The sequence below is a fragment of the Podarcis raffonei genome, chromosome 10, assembly GCF_027172205.1.
Source record: "Podarcis raffonei isolate rPodRaf1 chromosome 10, rPodRaf1.pri, whole genome shotgun sequence".
NCBI lineage: Eukaryota > Metazoa > Chordata > Lepidosauria > Squamata > Lacertidae > Podarcis > Podarcis raffonei.
Window position 1 is genome coordinate 27142510 of NC_070611.1, and position 13416 is coordinate 27155925.

The following is a 13416-nucleotide window of genomic DNA, read 5'->3' on the forward strand; positions in this document are numbered from 1 at the left end:
ATCTTTTAAAGGATCCTTGTTAAACAAAAATGTGTGATCCTGGGTCATTTTCTTTCCTCCCCAAACAGATTTCTACCCTTAGGAAAATGACATGTTGAAGTTACTGTGTTTAATTTAACGTTGTGTCTATGCATTGCTCAGTAAACCTTGCTTCATGTGGCTTTTTTCTTACCACTCTTGGGGAAAAACAAATGAATAGAGGGAGGGACTTTCCTTTGATTCAAAAGAGCTTAATTTCTTTGGCGTACTTAGTAAGCATTTCTTACCTGGCCTATGAATTCCCACTCTGAAAGCTTGTTTGTTTGATAGCAACTGTAGTATTTCTAGCTTTAAAAAAGAAAAAGAAAACAGGATGACACAGAAGCTTAAAGACAAAAGGGATTTGCTTGGCAGTTGTTTAGTGCAACTGCCTTCTCTGAAATTGGTAGATATAAATCCATGCTACGTAAGAGCCACACAACTGCATTCAAATCTGCATCGTTTGATATGAATATATAAGCCACAATTTATCACATCTACAGTCCAGTAATATGCATGTTGACACTGCTTTCTGTACCAGGGCTTACTCCCAATTCCTCACAGCACCACCTGGGACCATGTTTTGAAGCCCTATTACCCAATGCTTTCCAAAGCCCAAGGCCAGCCCAACCAGGAGGTTGACTGAAGCAGTTTTGAGGAAAGGAAGGGATTAGTGGAAAGGGTTGGCTGCTGCTGGGGGAGAATGGGAAAAGAGCCAGTATAACACTACTAAAGTACCCTTCCTTCCTTACACTACTAATGGAATCGTCAGGAAAACAACAGGGTCAATTCAAATTTCAGCTTGAATTGCCAGCAGATGCCTTCTAGATGTACCCAATTTAAATGTATCCCATCCAGAATCACAGAGGTGATCTACACAGAGTCAACCAGTTTTCAGAAACAACACATTTTCAGGAGTGATCTTCTGAGGAGCATCTTCACATTGGGGCTACAACTCAGCTAGTCATTGAAACTGTTTTTAAAAAAGGTCTCTACCAACATATTGTTACAAAAGTTGGGTGCCACCCACTCACCCAGGGTCTGTGTTCCTTTGGAGAACTGAGACACAGCGGAGGCTATTGTAAGTTTAAGAAAATGGCTTATTCACCTATTTACACCTTCAGTCTGCAGGGAGGGAGTCCAGAACTTACAGGATAGTCATTTCAAGAGAGGCTTGTCACCCACAACCGTGCAGCCAGCTTTCGGCCATTCTGCCTAAAATGAATCTATCTTCTTCTTTCTTCTTCTTCCCATAATGCCTTGCTAAAAAGCCTCTATTGATCAGGAATTCCTCTGCAGCTTGTCTTTCTCCCTTCACATCCCAAATAATCAAAATCCTACCATTTATTAAATTGCTGGGGTTTAGCGGGCATCCCCTCAATCTATAACACCGTGTAGATAGGACAGACTAGGAAACTAAGCACTGTTTGGTTTGGATGCACAAAAAGTAAAAAATAAAAAAAAAGCACAACCCATATATTTGGTTTAACTAGTTCCATCATTAATAAGGAAATATTTCCACTTCTTCAAAACATTCTACCTTGCAATATCTCTAGCTAATGATATATATCCTTGTGAAAAAGCTCTCATGCCCCAAGCTGTGATGTAATTTTTAAAGTCATTCCCCATGTTAGTATGTTGAGAGCCGATATGCATTCTACAGTACTTTTTCCCAGCTAAATGCATTATTCATCGACGAAGAAACTTTGCTTAATGCATGCTAAGGTTGAAAGTATTCACAGGCTCTTTTATCAGACAGCAACAAGAATAAATTATCCAGTTAGAGGCTATCCTAAGCTACCTGTCCAGCAGTCACAGATTTATGTCTGCTTTCACAAACAGCGTAACTATGTAGCATAAATCTTATCATCAAAGCCACAAATACATACATGAGCAAATGCTAGCCTAAAGCCCTGGAAGTTGTCAAGCAGATCATGTACCCTACAGATCATGCACCATTCCCTCCTAGAGATTGGGGGGGGCTCTCAATTTCCATTTTCTAAGTTTCTGATTTCCCTAATCCTAAATGCAGTTTTCCACATTTACGCAACAATTTGCAATTTTGAAAAAAGATCCTCATGAAAATTCATCAGGATATTTGTGCAAATTTATCCCAATAAACAATTTTTTTATTTCCCTTTTGACTAATGCACATATTATTGCAAGCAGTTTCTCCTAGTATAATGCATTGTTGTATGTTATTTTCACTAATATGTGCATTTGTTTGTTTGTTATTTTGCAAACTTTACCTCAGTATGCATTTTTGCACATACTGCTTGCTGGAGAACTGAACTACAAAATTCAGAGAAGTGTGAATTTCAAAGGTTGGGTGTTCCTTAGATTGTGAATTGTTTCAGAAAGTGCAGATTTTGTGTGTTCACATTTAAATGCAAACTGAATCACATTTCTTTCCCCCTCCCTATTCCCTCCTGGTGCCTGGTGCCCTTTCCACACCGTCTTTCTTATGACTGGATGCTCATTTTGTTTCCTTAGGATTATAGAAAGTGTTCCCAAGACTTTTCTCCAAACTATACATATTTAAAAATAGGTTTCTCTGGCATTTGCAAAGCTGAGTGACTAAAGCAAACTAATGTATTAAATGCATTTAAAAAACACCTTTAGTAATGCTTGTGGGATACCTAGTTCAGGACTTTTAACTGTATAGTGACACATTGTCTGAAAAAGAATAATGCGGGCACGTGTATCAAGTTGTATCCTTCTATATTATAGTCAGAGTTTACCCAAAATACTTTTAGATACTTCTAGTAAATCATTTGGCCTGCTAGTAATGGTCTTAAGCTTGTTCAATGATTGTTTCAGCTGAGCGCCCCTGTGTCATAATAGATGTTACGGTTTTCTATAACTCTACCACGTTCAGAAATGTTCACAAACCTAGACAGCATCCTAAAAAGCAGAGAAATCAACCTTGCCAACAAAGGTCCGTATAGTTAAAGCTATGGTTTTCCCAGTAGTGATGTATGGAAGTGAGAGCTAGACCATAAAGAAGGCTGATCGCCGAAGAATTGATGCTTTTGAATTATGGTGCTGGAGGAGACTCTTGAGAGTCCCATGGACTGCAAGAAGATCAAACCTATCCATTCTGAAGGAAATCAGCCCTGAGTGCTCACTGGAAGGACAGATCGTGAAGCTGAGACTCCAATACTTTGGCCACCTCATGAGAAGAGAAGACTCCCTGGAAAAGACCCTGATGTTGGGAAAGATGGAGGGCACAAGGAGAAGGGGACGATAGAGGATGAAATGATTGGACAGTGTTCTGGAAGCTACCAGCATGAGTTTGACCAAACTGCAGGAGGCAGTGTAAGATAAGAGTGCCTTGCGTGCTCTGGTCCATGGGGTCACGAAGAGTTGGACATGAATAAATGACTAAACAACAACAACACCATGTTCAGAAATGTGCTGCATAAGGATTATTGCATCTTCAGTGTATTGTGGGGACAGTAAGATGGGCCTCCCACAAATTCTCTATAAAGGGCACCAACAGTTAAGAAAGGAATCTCCTGCCAATGTGCATTTACTGAAAATCATGCCAGGTGAATCAGTAGTATCCAGGTTTCGATTTTATTCCATTTCAGTTTTTCATAATGCACATAAAGATCAGGATAATAAAGAAGGGACACGGCAAAATCATTTTTCCCCTACGCGTCCTCTAGCCATTTGCACCATGCCTGTCTATTGCAATAAAAGGACATGGAACAGAATGTCAGTGTTAAGGGGAATACTTAGTCCCACTTTGTTTCTTGTAGTTTTCCTGTTGAGAAACCTCAAGAGAATCACTGTTGTCCAGTAGATGTTTGCCCCCCCAAAAAAAGCCAGAAATAAAGGAAGGGGAGAACTATTTTCCAACGTACAGTGGTACTTCAGGTTAAGAATTTAATTCTTCTAGAGGTCTGTTCTTAACCTAAAACAGTTCTTAACTTGAAGTGCCACTTTAGCTAATGGGGCCTCCCGCTGCCGCCGCCGCGCAATTTCTATTCTCATCCTGAAGCAATGTTCTTAACCTGAGGTAATATTTCTGGGTTAGCTGAGTCTGTAACCTGAAGCCTATGTAACCTGAGGTACCACTGTATTAGCAGGGTGGCCTGTCCCATTTTGCCATGAAACGGGAATTGCCACCTTCTGTCTCCCTCCTGCTGCCGTGCTCCAGACCCCAGCTCTTGACAAACTCGGTGAGAGCTAGGCATTACAAAGCCACTCACCTTCTCTGTCTGGGGTGGGGAAGCTGAGCAGCAACATGGCACACACAAACTTCCTGGTTCTCACTGGTTGGATGGAGGCAATCTAGTGTTAGCAGCAATGGCAGGGGGTGGAGCACCACCTCTTGCGCTTCCGCTGCCTGAGGTGGGTGCTTCACCCTACCTCATGAGTGGGCTGGCTCAGCTAATATTATCATTTATGTGTAGCTGATTCTTTCATTGAAATATTCATCAGTCATTGATTATCTCATCAAATGATATCTTCAATGTGTGAGTCAACTATAGCAGAATAAGCAGGACTTTTACTGATTAGACAAGACTTCCTCAAACTCAGACCTCCAGATGTTTTTGGCCTACAACTCCCATCATCCCTAGCTAGGACCAGTGGTCAGAGATGATGGGAATTGTAGTCTCAAAACATCTGGAGGGCCAAGTTTGAGGAAGCCTGGATTAGACTGTGTCCTTAAATTTAAGAGATAAAAGTAGGAACTGGTTTGTTTATTGATTTGTTTATATTGTGTCCTTAGACCAGTGTTTCCCAAACTTGTATCTCCAGCTGTTTTTAGACTACAGTTCCTATAATCCCTGCTAGCTATGGATGATAGGAGTTGTAGTCCAAAACCAGCTGGGGATCCAAGTTTGGCAAACGCTGCATTAGACCATCACAAAACAAAAGTTTAGAACTATGAAAGCAACACACGATAACACCAACAGATGTTCACTCAGACTACAACATAAACAAACTTAAAAGTCTGAACAATCCTGACAAGACACAACATTCTCTCTTCATAATGTTCTTCTTTTATCTGCTTTCATTTAGTTCTCTGCTCATCAGTCAATGTTTGTCCATCACGCCCAATCTGAAAGGCAGCATCTCTCCAGAGACTTGGGTAGATATTTCGCACCAACTGCTACGTGATCCTTCCATCTGGAGATGTCAGTGGTTCAACTTGTAACTTCTGCATGAAACTGCTTCTGCTGTTACAAAGTTCCGGCCCTTCTTTTTTTCCTAGAAAAATAGCACTGCAAATAATAAATGTGATTCTTCTAAAGCCACAGAAACTGTATTTTCTAATTTCAGAATTATTGCCTTCCTTGGAAATGCCTAATTAAAATTTTGACACATACCTTACCATACCTAAAAGCTGACTGAACTCTTTATGCAAGAATACCACCGAGTTCTGCTTTCTGCTCTATGCGCAATCTGCTCTCATTCAACATACCGCTAACCTTGGCGGGGGGGTTGGGGGACTCAGATGGGAAATACTTTAAATATGCAAAAGAAATTTGAAGACAAGGGACCAGCTCTGCTGTCTTTTACACAGTAGTTCTAAAGTTTTTCAAGATTACAACATTCAAGCAGCATGGGTCTCTAGACACAGCAGCTCAGTGAAGCATAGTAGGATAGCAATATAAAGATAAAACATCCAGCTTAATTAATTTTTAATTTCCTACATTCCCAAATTAGGAGTAAAAACTGATTAAATATCTTCCATTTTCTTGAAAGCTTTTTTTAAAAAGTGCTCTAAAGACCTATGAATTCAACCGCGGTTTTTGTAATTTAAGGGAACTTCTACATCCACGTTCTTTTTTCTCAAAAAAAAAAATTAACAGGAGTAAAATAAATGGATTTAACAAGAATTGCTCTGTTAAGATGTGTACACGAATGGCTGACTGAACATTAAGATTCATAAGAGATGAACGTAAAAGAAAAAATGAATCCTTTGTACCCAAGTCTGTAATTATGTGAATGGGGATGATGTTAATGAAGCAAAGGAAAAAATGAGACACAAATTGACCTTTCCAGAACATAAGGGAGGGAAAATGCAATAGGTCTCCCTCATAAACTGCACATTTCTACTGGTTTTATAATTTCATTAATGAATAAAAGCATTCTCTATATGTGTGTGTGTGTGTGTGTGTGTGTGTGTGTGTGTGAACACTATGTGGGGGGTGGAAGTAGCTGGTCTTTTTATTCTCTACTGTAGGTTTGCCATATTTCAATAAGTAAAAACAAGGACACCCCCCAAAATGCCCAAAAACTGTGATTTATTTTTTTTACTGACTTGTCTAAGTTCCAGGACAAAATGCCGCATTTCAGAAATTCCCCCTGGACATCAATTCTTCCTTTGAAATTCCATTAATGTCTGGGATTCTCCAGATGTATGGCAGCCCTACACTACTGTAATGGCAGAATGACCTGGTAGTAATCCTTGGCTGGCAAAGGAAAGCTGAACTACAATTATGGAAAAGATAAGACTATTGATCCAAGCTATAACTAAGTTCTAATCATTGTGGACCAGATGTTCCTTATTTCTCAACCAGAAATTAATCTAGCACCTGGCCAAACTGTGTATATACACACATGAACACACACACTGGCTGTCATAATTACAACATCCTTCCCAAACCTGGTCCCCTCCAGTTGTTTTGAACTACACTCTCATTTATCCCAGACAGCATGGCCAACGAACAGAGTTGATGTGAGCGCCAACCCGAAACTTCCAGTGGACACCAGGTTGGGAAAATCTGCATTACAATACTTTCTTTCACATTGGGCCCCAAGTGCCCACCCCCTCTTTAACTGTAATTGGCCATGATGGGCAAGGATCAAGCTCGCTTGTGCTTTGTAACCCCTTTCTAGTCATCCTGTCCACATTTTGAATCTCTCCTTGCCTTAATTAGGGACAAGGGTGGCACTGTGGGTTAAACCACAGAGCCTAGGACTTGCCGATCAAAAGGTCGGCGGTTCAAATCCCCACGACAGGGTGAGCTCACGTTGCTCGGTCCCTGCTCCTGCCAACTTAGCAGTTTGAAAGCACGTCAAAGTGCAAGTAGATAAATAGGTACCGCTCTGGCAGGAAGGTAAACGGCGTTTCCGTGCGCTGCTCTGGTTTTATAATGGCCACATGACCCGGAAGCTCTACGCCGGCTCCCTCGGCCAATAAAGCGAGATGAGCGCGCAACCCCTGAGTCAGCCACAACTGGACCTAATGGTCAGGGGTCCCTTTACCTTTACCTTGCCTTAATTGCTTATGGGGGTTCCATTTGGAAGGGGGTTTCCATTGCCCAAAGGGAAATCCTTGCGCTAATGGAACTATTTTGCTGGATACTGTCTCTGGCCACCATATTTTGGCATCAAAATAAAACTAGAAAGTTATCCCAATTAGAATTGTCAGGATTCAGCTTTCCTTGCCGGGAAAGTTAAGGTTAGCATCTCTCATCATACTCAACAGAGAGCATGGGGCAAATGACCTAATGGAAGTAGCAGAAACTGAACGATGGCAACATGTATTACATCTGTGGTTGTCCAACATACAGAACTAGTGGGAATATTTTGGCATGAGGGTGAGGCCTGGTTAGACATTTAAACCCAGAGGAATGCAAGACACCCACCCCATTTGACACCCTAATGTTATAGTTTGAGTGACAAGATATAACACCCACTGGCAACTTCCTAAAAGAACAAACAAGAAGCAGAGTAATACAAAACACAGTTTATGTAAAAATAATTGTAACAATGCTTCGCATAGGAGCCAACTGGCCTCCACTTGTGTCCTATTACACTATTAAAGTAAACTTACAGCATGACTTCATAGAACTTAATTCTTATCTATACCCATGTTTCAGTATTAAAATGAGCTTTTTCATCACTTAGAAATTTGAACAATTGAGCAATCTATAAAGGTACATAAATAAATTTAGCAAGACATCAAGACACTTACTACTCAAGCTATAGTTATGAACAGTGAGACACGAAAAGAATAAGGTAATTCCTTTCAATGAACCAAATGAGTTTCCAAAATATGAAGGTATATTTTGCTCTTAGTGTGGCATTCACTGGGACAAACATGCAAACAGCATTCCAAAAGATGGATGAGAAAGGTGACCCATTGCCAAATTATTTTCTGAAATAATTCTCCCCTGCTTTTTTAACATCTGCAAACTGAAGTAAACTTGGGGCGCACCAGCTTTTGTCAACTAAAATTAACAACTAAAAATGAGATGCAGCATTAATTTTCACCAGTCAGTTATCATCCCTCTAACAGTGAACTCTGCTGGTGAGTGCTAACAGGTTTTAAGCTGAAACAGAGCCACTGGGAAACAAAAGGAGGCACCAGCATGCTCAGGAAGGTGGGGGAAATCCCAAGGTTTGCAGAGGTACAAAAATTGTTTTTAAGCCTAAGGGTCAAATCCCTACCCCGCCACAAAAAAGAAGAAGAATCAGTCCATAGATGACTTAGCATGCCCAGTAGCCATGGAATATTCTGTGTCAATTGGAAAGGGAAACTGGTAAAGGGGAGAGTCAAATGATCATGGCTGGCTGGCACCCAGAACTGTTAGAGCAGATACACTGCAAGATTTTGCTGCAGGTCCCACCTGTCATTCAATAACAGCAGAGGTTTCACATCTTAGCATGCAATGCATATGCCCTTTTCTAAATGTTCTCTGTGCTATATAGTAGGAGCTGCAGTAGGGAGAGTAAAGGATGCATTACATTTTTAGAGTTCACTCTTTTAGCAGCTGGGGATGCTAAGTTCTGAGATGTCAGCCTATGCCAAAACAGAAGAAGAGGGATGAGGAAACTGGGGCCCTCCAGATGTTACTGAACTCCAGCTCTGATCTGCTCCAGAGATCAGGGTTGTTAGGTACTATGCTCCAGTAAAATCTGGATGATCCCAGGTGTCTCACCCCTGCAAGAAAGCTAGATACAGTTAGACAAGGAGGGATAACTTCCATGTTCCGATATGACCAACTTCATTCTCACTATATGTATAATATTATAATAATTAAGTACTGTAATGAAAATAGCATTTTATGCAGTAAAAATTTTTGCAGTCATTAATTACTATTGCTATAGCAAACATATTAATTCCAAACCAACATTATAACAAGAGCGCCATATTATGGTTCCACTGAAATCAAGACACTTGTAACAGCACAGATTCTGGCCAATCATTTTAAAGCTTTGTTGCAAAATATACAATAACTATTTGGTAAGCAAACAACTGTCAAATCAGGATGAGTAACAGCCCATCCACACATCATTATTTTATGACTAAGCCTACTGTACGTGGAGCTGAGTGAATAAAATATTTTCATAATAAACTATAGTATATTTCACAACATGTTTTTTTCCTTCTTCCAGAAGGGCCAGTAAGAATATATAAAAATCTTATTCAAATTTAATAAAAACTATATAAAATCTATATCATATTTTGCCTTAGTAAATCTAGCCATATTATTTTGGCGTTGAGTTCTACCATGTTAAAATGTTGGTCGGGACCCAAAGAATCACACTAGCTCTGGACTTGTAAAGGGGCTCTGGGAATGGACTTCTCAAACCACAGCCTTCACGCCATGTTGCAAATTGCGTCTGATGCTGTTAAGGCTTCCAAAACTGGTTTCGGATATGGAAACGAGGTCCACTGTTCAAGGGGTTGAGGACAAAGAAGTCTAACTGGGCCAAGCTCTTTAGCATGCCTATGTAGATCTTTGGATCCCAGCTTTTGTTTATAGGAGTGGGGAACTGTTGCCTTCCAGATGCTGTTGGATCCCAGTTGTCATCAGTCCCATCCAGCATGGCCAACGCTCATGGACAGCGCCACAGATTCCCCAATCCTGGTTTACGCCAATATATTATTAACTACATATGACACTAGCTTTGCTTCCACTAGGTATTTATTTCTAGAGTGGAAGTCCTGTTATTAGGTGCAGCTTACATCTAAAAAAAAGTAAAACATGATTGTCAAAATATTGTAAAATACAAGAGATGAAGACAAAGGCACATATAGATTGTCATCAGTCATAACACATTCCTCTGAAAACGGAATAACTTCTGAGATTTGTAAACAATTTGTTCTCACGCTTTTAAAGTGAGGTTAGTGCTGACTCCGTTACGGCAATGTTCACAGTTTTATCAGAATTTGAGATTAGGAATGACAAAGGGTACAGTCATTTATACAGTATAAAGACCTTCATTTGTATCTGACGCATTTGAGGTTATAAAGAAACTGAATTATATTATATAGAGGGAAAAACCTGAATACAAAACTCTGCAACACTTGACTCAGTTACAATTCACCGTTGTGAAAATGTGTACTAACTGAACTTCAAACAGTTCTCTGCAGTGTGCTTTTCTTCCTGCAGAGAATTCTTCAAGAAGAACGGCATCTTCATTTTGTCCACACTGGGAGATAGTTCTCAGCATACTTCTCGACATAACAACTGATTAGAGCAATGTGCTGTTTCTTTCATGAATATCCTTCAGGCATCATATATTCTCTCACATCTGTGTTGTTTAATTCAAAAGTTTGGGGAGCCTATGATGATCACCTTCCTTTAGATCTTCTTTCGCAAATGTCCCTTATGCTTTTGGTTAGCTGCTTTGTGAATACTTTGTATATTCTTCCACAGTAAGTGTGCTGTGTCTTTTGTAGCTCCAGTTCAAGGGGTAGCAACAAGGCATGCACCAAGTCATCACCAAATGAATACTGGGGGGAGAGGAAATTATAAATGCTGTATTAACAAGTCACAGTTAGCAACACAACCCAAACAGTACTGCTTTGGCCAAAACAATTCTAAAACGGCTTTCCATTGTTGCACTAAATATTCAGTTTTACAAAAGTCTCCCTAAATACGAGTCGTACTTAAGACAAGAACTAGTGAAAAGGTGGCAATATTCTTAACACAGTGTAATACGTAAAGACCTCTGGCAAGTTTGTAATATATTTTGATTACTCAAAACATCCAATTACTGTCAGCTTAAATGAATGCAAAATGGTTTTTGCACAGGAAACAAGCCTCAAAAAAAAAAAATCAACGTAACTATTCAGGCAAACAAATCTGAAAATGAATGTCAGGCACCTAAATTAATGGGTTAATTTACATGATCACATGCCTGCCACGTTGTAGCTTTGGCCTGAAATGTGTATAATTATCTCAGTATGACATTCTTTAAAATAATATATAGCTCTTATTGAGTTGAAACAGTAGAAAAAGAGTAATCTATAGTACCATTAAAGATGGGGCAGCTTCATTAAACTGAATTATGTACAAGCATACACAGTATTTAATGGAAACCTGAAGTAAAAACAGTCATTAATCCAGAGTTACAGGTTATTTTACTACATTAGAAACCAAGTAATATGCTAACTTAACATTTCAAAATAAAATAATTTTGCTAATCTTGCTGGCATCAGGTCAGTATTGATCTACATCTTTTCTATGTGTTATGCATAAACAAAAACTGATCATAAATAAAGCTGAGAGATTTTCTTTTCTTAATATTTTTCTGGCAATACTCAAAGGAACAAAGAAATTGTATTTTTATGAGACCACATTTTCTTTCGGTGTAGTGCATTCTAAGGCCCCCAATAGTACTTTTCTTCATTTTTATACCTATATGACAACATGCAACAAAGCACCATTAAAATATACTATTGATCTTTGAAGGTTATATACAAGATAGGATGAACATTAAAATAAGCAACATTGCTACGTTTTACAGCTCTTCAGTGAGTATGCTGATATACTGATAAATAGTTTATTAGAAACCTTATTTGCAGAACAAGAAAGCTGAACAGTTATGCCAAGCATGAAAGACTTGCACGTGCATTTATATATTACAAACTGCACAAATTAAAGTAACTAAATTATACAGATATGAGACAGGAATAAGAGTTTGGAGAGAGAATAAAATGGAGCTTTCCAGTATCAAAGCACTGCTTACTAATTTCAACAATAAAATGGGAACAGAAGAATTGTCTAAGGCACTTCTGGTAACGCCTCCATTGTGGTTTGTCAGTGAACTTCTGGAAACTACCAGCATTTACTAAAGCAATATACCAAACTGAACTTCTGGTTATTTTTTAATGCGGTTAACAACATTTATATATCACTTGACTGAGGTAAAACCTCTAAGTGGTTTACAAGAAATATTAAAATTATCAATAAAGAACAGTTGAGAACAATTAGAAATTATTTTTTTTAAATTAACAGTAAAAGAGATAAAAACACAATGACATCTATATGTCTGGATAGGCTTGCTTTAGCAAAAATGTTTTAACCAGGCACCAAACAGAGTACAGTAGTACCTTGGAAGTCAAACAGAATCCGTTCGGGAAGTCCATTAGACTTCCAAAACATTCAGAAACCAAAGTGTGGCTTCTGATTGGCTGCAGGAAGCTCCTGCAGCCAATCGGAAGCCGCGGAAGCCCCGTCGGACATTCCAAAAATAGTTCGCAAACTGGAACAGTCACTTCCAGGTTTGCGGCGTTCGGGAGCCAAAACGTTCGAAAACTAAACTGTTCAAAAACCAAGGTACGACTGTGCAGCAAAGAGGCCTGTGTGTGATGTCAGTAGACAGAGACTTCCAAATCATAGGTGACACCACACTAAAAGACTGATTTCTTATAACTGCAGAATGAGAATTATGAGCCACCTGAAACAGTTCAAGTTCCTTAGATCAAAGTGGTCAAACAGGCATATATGGGGGAAAGAGATGCTGCCATGTTTTAGAGCCCAATGTTGTGCTTCATCATGCTGAAGTTTAAATTTAAGCTTAGCACCATTCAGGATTGCAGCCAAAGGTTGCAACCCTTAAGACCACAGAGGGTCTCTCTCCTCTTTTGCAGATACTGGAAGCCAATACGTTCAAAACCTAAATCGATAGACTCCAAACTCCAAGAAGTCCACAATATCTCTTTCTTTCAAAACTTAGATCTAACTTTATGTACTTCTGCTACTCTTAGATATTAAGATCTTTTATAGAAAGCGTTCCTGAAACTTCAGTATAAAGTTCTCAAAATGTGCACTTCGCAGGTTAGTTAATAATTATTGGTCAAATGAAGTTTGAGGGCCTGGTTGTGTTCATATTAACTGGAAAGTTAAAAAGGGAGATGCATAAAAAAATGACAGAGTAAGATTTCAATTTTTTCTTATTTCTAGAAGTTAACAATAGTAGAGATAATCAATTCATATACCAGATTGGAGATTAAAAAGCTTACATTTCTTATTGCATCGTACACAGCTCGAAAAGCTGGCTGTTTATCGTCATGGTAAACCCCTCGGTTTCCGTGGAGGATGAATATTCCTTCTTGATCGACCTGCTGGCAGTTGCTTCCATAAATACAGTGGTCAGGCCGATAGTTCCATTGGCAAGGAAAAACAAAAAGGCTTTCTG

General features: G+C 39.3%; 1 protein-coding gene across 2 annotated transcripts in view; it reads right to left on the reverse strand.

Moving 5' to 3' along the window:
- Positions 1-9372: 9372 nt before the first annotated feature.
- GXYLT1 (glucoside xylosyltransferase 1) overlaps positions 9373-13416 on the reverse strand; it is a 32343-nt gene continuing 28299 nt past the window's right edge. For both annotated transcript variants that reach the window (XM_053405243.1, XM_053405242.1), the window contains 2 exons: positions 13241-13413; positions 9373-10726 (listed from right to left, as the gene is read on the reverse strand). In XM_053405243.1, coding sequence (XP_053261218.1) covers positions 10565-10726; positions 13241-13413 — 335 coding nt within the window. In that variant the 3' untranslated portion in view covers positions 9373-10564. The remainder of the gene's footprint in view (positions 10727-13240; positions 13414-13416) is intronic.